The following is a 6,677-nucleotide window of genomic DNA, read 5'->3' as shown; positions in this document are numbered from 1 at the left end:
TAAAAATTTATTAAAGAAACAAAAATTATTATAAACAGAATAATCTAGTTTTTAGAGCCTAAATAGAGGAATTCACCATTTTCAAGAATACTTCGTGACAAAGCAGCAACTATTGTTCAAAAGGCCATTTCGCTTCAACCTGTCAAATTTCATGCAATTCCATCTTCAAAACCCATGATTTCTATTAATATCTGTTGGTGCAAACACAATGATAATGGAAATAACACAAAGAGAAAATGAATAATACATCTAAATTTTTTTATTAATTTAAAGAAAGAGATTACACAACACTATTTGGACTAAGGCGCGGCACTCGCTCTCTTTAAGGAGATTCAAGCCCTTGGTTGGTTAAACTTTGTAACCGGTGCAGACCGTCTCTGACTTGTCTCCCCAAGGATACAACAGCCCAACAAGTGTCGTATGGCTAGAACAACCTCTGTACAAAGTGTTCAAGCCCAAAACTCCACCAGAAAGAACACTCTTCCTTGCCAAGAATCTCTCTATTTTTTTTTAGTGTATATTGCAGTCATTTGAATTGTGTCTGAATGGGTCTATTTATAGGCTCAATGGGCCTCACGAAATTACTACCCAAATTAATATGATTAATTAGGTCCATTATTCTGATATAGTGGGTGTTACAAGATTAATTGTTGGATATTATTCTGATAGGCTGGAGTTACACAATTAATGGTGAGATAAGGAGTTTTCTGAATAATGAAAAGGCCTAAACGGATAGTCCATTAAGTGGGTTAATGGCTCATTATTTTTCATAATAAAAATGGAATATTAATTCGGGTCATTTACTCACCAACGGATATGGTAATTACTCTGAATGGGCTGTCAAGTAGAAGGATCCAAGGTGCTGATTCATTTCCAAATTTGACACCTCCACCCTTCACCTCCCCCTTGCGCACGTATCTGGCCCAAAATTTGAGACAATTCATGTTAGCCCATTAATCACCACAATTAAAAAGAACAAAATAGTCTCTCTCCTTTTCAATGTGGGATTAAACATTTTCACTAACTCCTCATCTTCCACATTCACTCCCACATCTTTACATTTATGTTATAAAATTTATTCATTTTAATTATTTAATATTAAAATGTTCCAACAATATCTTTTTGCTCTGCACAATAATTTCGAGCATACATGAGAATCTAAAAAAGCGATTACGGTTTGTTCAGCGTAAGTAAGATTCTTGTTTATACTGTTTAGTTTGGTTTTCTTTGAAAATAATGAATGAGCTGTAACGCAAGAAACACTAATCAAGAAAAAAAAATCGCAGATTATATTACTCTAAAAAAATAAGTATATATCATAAGGGATATTTAATAAACTCAGCAAGCCACATGTTCATTATGACTTTTACTACATATCATTAATAAGTCATGAAATATGTCAGCTAGCTTAGAGGCTGTTTGGACGAGTGATTTTCGTAACTCATAACTTTGTTTCCATAACTCAGTTTTCATAATTTATAACTCAAAAATGGTGGGATCCATAGCTGAGAAGTCCGTTTAGCACCACATAACTATGTTTCTAGTTTTTTGTTTCCATCACTCAATTATCTGATTTTTGAGTTATAAGTTATGAGTTATGGAAACTGTTAGAAATACTGATTTGAATAGTATTGTATTTCTCACTGAAAGAATATACATGAGTGCCTTTATATAGGAGGCATATGAGTGCAGTACAAGTAAATATGAGTGTAGTACAAGTAAGAGTGCTATACAAGTAAGAGTGCTATACAAGTAAGAGTGCTAAACAAGTAAACTAGTTGGGCCTAAAGCCCACAACACTATATATGTTAATAGCCCCCCTTAAACTCAAGGTGGATGTGAGACCAACTTGAGGTTGTCAACCAAAGTACGAAGGCGTCCCTTAGGATGTGACTTGGTGAAGATATCTGCAAGTTGATCTGTAGAGGAGACTGAGATTAGCTTGAGAGCACCATGGACAAGATGATAATGGATAAAATGACAATCGATCTCGATGTGTTTAGTCCGTTCATGGAAGACATCATTGTGAGCAATATGAATGGCACTTTTGTTGTCACAATAAAGAGGAGTAACAGAGGATGTCGACACACCTAAGTCTTTGAGAAGCCATCGTAGCCAAAGAAGCTTAGATGTGGTATCAGCAAGGGAACGATATTCTGCTTCAGTACTAGAACGGGCCACATGAGTTTGTTTCTTGCTTCGCCAAGAAATTAGAGAAGAACCAAGAAGAAAGCAATAACCAGTGGTGGACCTGCGATCAGTGGGATCTCCTGCCCAATCAGCATCAGAAAATGCACGGAGAACAAGAGGAGACCAAGCAGAGTAGAAAAGACCATGGAAGAGAGTGCCCTTTAGGTACCGAAGAATGCGCAGAACAGCAGCATAGTGAGTCGATCGTGGAGCAGACAGATATTGGCTCACCTGGTGAACAGCATAGGAAATGTCTAGACGAGTAACAGTGACATAAACTAGGCTGCCAACTAAGCGTCTGTAAAGAGAGGGATTAGACAATGGTTTCCCCCCTGAGGGAGTCAGATGCGCATTAAGCTCGACTGGAGTGTCAACAGTCTTGCTATCAGTGAGTCCATCTCTAGACAAGAGTTCAGAGGCATACTTAGCTTGAGTAATGTAAAGTCCATCTATAGAATGAGTGATTTCAAGACCCAAGAAGTAGCTGAGATGACCAAGATCTTTCATCTCAAACTGCTGACTGAGAAAATCTTTGAGTTCTTGAATGCCACTGAGGTCATCACCAGTTATGATCATATTATCCACATACAGGAGAAGTAAAATAGTGCCTTTGTCAGTGCGACGAAGAAATAAGGCAGAATCATAATGACTGGTCATGTAACCCAAACGAGAGATGGTAGAGCTGAACTTGACAAACCAAGCACGTGGAGCTTGTTTAAGGCCATAAAGTGCACGTCGAAGGTGACAAACCTTGTTTGATTCAACAGAGAGACTAGGAGGAGGAAACCCTAAAGGACTACATCAATAATATATTAGAGTGTAGAACAAATCCTGTGTTACAATAAACCATAACATGTGTATATATAGTAGACTAAACCCTAAACTAATAGACTTCTAGTACAAGTAGGAAACTTGGCTTGCACATAAAGTAGAATTAGGCTTGGGCTTATGCTAATGGGCTAATATATCTCTAACACCCTCTCTCAAACTCAAGATGGAAACTTGATGAAATCTTGAGATTTGATTAGGTTGAAAAGATCCCTTGAATGAAATTTGGCTCTGTGACGGTGGCTTGAGAAAGGCAATGGTCTTGCAGTGTTGATGCGACTTCTAACGATGACATGACTATACCGGAGAATTTTGACGGCAGCAGTAGAAAACCAAAGAAGATGAACGCAGCGAAAAAACACCGAGGAAGACAAAGATTGCTCTTAATACACCGTAAGGACAGAAAACCATGGCCATAGGAAGGCAGCTCTGATACCATGTTAGAAATACTGAATTGAATAGTATTGTATTTCTCACTGAAAGAATATACACATGGTCTTTTATATAGGAGGCATATGAGTGCAGTACAAGTAAATATGAGTGTAGTACAAGTAAGAGTGCTATACAAGTAAGAGTGCTAAACAAGTAAACTAGTTGGGCCTAAAGCCCACAACACTATATATGTTAATAGAAACTAAAAACACATTTTAGCTATTTTCAGTTTTCATAACTCTGTTTTCAATGGTATTTTGTAATTAAACACACATGGAGGGATCCACTAGTCAGGTCAGCCTCACCTTTTGACCTTTCTTTTTTCCTCCACTTTTCTTTCTTCTCCTGGGTTTGGTTAGTTTGTTCTTCCATTTTTTTTTTTTTGTTCTTCATCACCTCTAATTTTCGGTCTTCAGTTCTTTCTTTCTTTTTTTTCTTTTTTTTTTCTTCTTTCACTGGGTTTGGTTTTCTTGGTTTTTTTTTTTTGGTTCTTCATCACCTCTAATTTTCGGTCTTTATTCTTTCTTTCTTTCTTTTTTTCTTCTTCTTTCATTGGGTTCGGGTTTCTTGGTTTTTTTTTTCCTTCTTCTTTCACTGGGTTCTAGTTTTTGGGGTCATTTTTTTTTTACTGGGTTCGGTGAGTTTGGGTACCGAGAAAAAAAATAGCTGCACCAAGTGATAGGTCTAGGGCTCACAAACAGTGTGAAAAATATTGAGTGATGGCAAGTGAGTGATGGTGCCAAACGGGTAGTGTATTTTAAAGTGATGAGTGATGAGTGACGGAAATTGAGTGATAAAAAAAAAGCATCCAAACAAGCCATTAATTAACTAAATAGAAATAGGAGGTTTTTACGACAAGTCCAGGCATTAAAATAGAAAAAATTAAACAAAATTTTGACCCAACAAATCTTGACAGGCTTTTGAGCCTGAAAAGATTAATTATATAGTCTTCTCTTTGGTAATAACTACAAGTCAACAATTTGTTAAATGTAAGGCGAAAACACTATTTTAGTCCTTACATTTTGAGATCACAGTTAATTTTATCCTCTACATTTTAGCAACAATTAATTTGGTCTTTATTATTTTCAATTTATAGTTAATTTGATCTCTACCATTAATTTATTAACAGAAAGTGCTTACGTGATAAACAGTGTGCACAAGGAGCATACTTGAAGCTGACATGGCTAAAAAAATATTAATTGACATTAAAAAATTACACCTCATCATTTGAAATAAATAAAAAAATCAAAATCCTTTTTTCTTTTAATCTTTCCTGCCCCTTTCTTATTGTACCAAAAAGATCTTTAAATTCATTTGCTCCAATGCTTTTGACCCGGCCAAGAAACTAAGTTCATGGACCTTCACGAACTCGTCCGTGGTTTCAGTCTGCAATCTCAGATTTGGTGATAGAATGACATGACCAAATGTAACAAAGAATCTTCACTTCAAAAAGTGCTAAACCCGAAGTTAGATGAGATCTTCACGAAAAATAGGAGAATATGAAAAAAAAAATGAAGCAAGTTTAGATTTGTTTATTTATTTATAAAATTTAGATCTGTTTGGTCGTCGTGTGTTGAAATGTGTGACTATTTTTGTAAGAATTTATGTAATTATTGGATCTGCAGAAACATGCAAAATTTAGATTTGTTTGCTTGTTAAGAAAGGGCAGGAAAAGGGAAAAGAAAATAAGATTTAGATTTTTAAAAAAAAAAAAAAAATTTAATGCTGAGGTGAATTTTTAACGTGAATTAATTATTATGTTTTAGCCACGTCAACTTCAATAAGTGTGCTTGAACTCGTCAACTACAAGCTAGTTTTATTATACACAATCACAAAAAGAGTTTCTTTGCATCTAAAAGAGCTCTCTCTCTAGCTTTTCTTATACAATAGAATAGAGGTCCTTTCTAGAGGAAGGAGTGATAGTATTCCTTGGAATAATACTGTTATTTTAAGGTTTTTTTGGGTTTTTTTTTTTCAAGGGCTATTGGGAAACAGTGGGAAAACAGTGCAGTTTTTTTCATTCGTACACTTGTCTCTCATCACCATGGATGATTTGACCACCAATTGGAATCATCTTACTCTGACAGACAAAGAAGATCCAGGCTGCTCTCTAGATGAGGAACTAAGGTCTCCAGAGTTCGTCATTGCCATAAAATTCCTCACAAAAAGAACACTGAACATTGATGCTATTGCAAAAACTTTTACTCCCCTTTGGCATTCTAGAAATGGGTTCAGGGTGCACAATCTGGGTGATCATAAAGTACTATTCGTGTTTGATAACAAAGCTGAGCTTGACAAAGTAATCCGGAGTGAACCATGGACATTCGATAAGCACCTGATAGTAATGGAAAGGTATGATTATGATAGTAACTCTTCCATAGATGATCTCACACCGGACAAGACTACTTTTTGGGTGCAAGTTCACGGTCTTCCTATAAAGTTTATGAATGTGAAGGCAGTAGAGAAGATTTGTGAGGTTCTTGGGAAGGTCACACCTACTGCCAACCCAAATGAATCGGAGGGAGGGAATTTTATTCGGGTTAGAGTTTCAATGGACGTTACTGGTCCTCTATGCCGTGGATGATTGGTTTCAATAGGGTGAGAAAAACAAGTCTGGATTAACTTCAAATATGAAAGGTTACCAAATATTTGCTATTGGCGCATCTGCTTCGACCATGATGACAAGGATTGTAATATTTGGTTGAATAGCGAAGGTTCACTCTCTCAGGAGCAGAAGCAATTCTAACCAACTCTCAGGGCAGCTCCCTTCTCATCTTCACGTAAACAGGTCATTTCAGTCCCTGGATTCTACAAGTCTAGGCCGAACCAAGCTCCAACTTCGGGGAATAAGGCTTTAGGGGGGAACATAGATGACGTGAATAGGAGGGACCAGAGCAATACTCAGGCAGACGCACTACTTTCGCCACCGTTGAGTAACCATGAAGCCAGCGAGGAGATTTAAAGCCATAATGTTTCAGTTGCGATGGAGAAGCATTAGGATTTAATGCAATCCGTTACATGCAATCATTCTTCATCAGCAGTAATGTCCAACAATGCTCAACCTGTTAATAGCAATTATTCCTCTCCCTCAAATCCACAAATCACTGAGTTACACCTTAAAGAGATTGGCGTGGCATTAAAGGAGTTTGATCCTATAAATATTCCCACCCAAATTGGTAACCCTTCAGCCTTCCCTTTTCCGAAATCAACTCCAAATACATCCGTTG

The 6,677-nt window shown here is 36.8% G+C and overlaps 1 protein-coding gene across 1 annotated transcript; it reads left to right on the top strand.

Moving 5' to 3' along the window:
- Positions 1-5,494: 5,494 nt before the first annotated feature.
- On the top strand, positions 5,495-6,034 carry LOC142606030 (uncharacterized). The gene has a single exon (XM_075777444.1). It carries the CDS (start codon positions 5,495-5,497, stop codon positions 6,032-6,034), a length of 540 nt encoding a protein of 179 aa, XP_075633559.1.
- The last annotated feature ends 643 nt before the right edge of the window (positions 6,035-6,677 follow it).

The sequence above is a fragment of the Castanea sativa genome, chromosome 8 (genome assembly GCF_040712315.1).
Source record: "Castanea sativa cultivar Marrone di Chiusa Pesio chromosome 8, ASM4071231v1".
NCBI classification, from domain to species: domain Eukaryota; kingdom Viridiplantae; phylum Streptophyta; class Magnoliopsida; order Fagales; family Fagaceae; genus Castanea; species Castanea sativa.
Note: the sequence above shows the minus strand (reverse complement) of the source record. Positions and strands in the feature narration are given on the sequence as shown.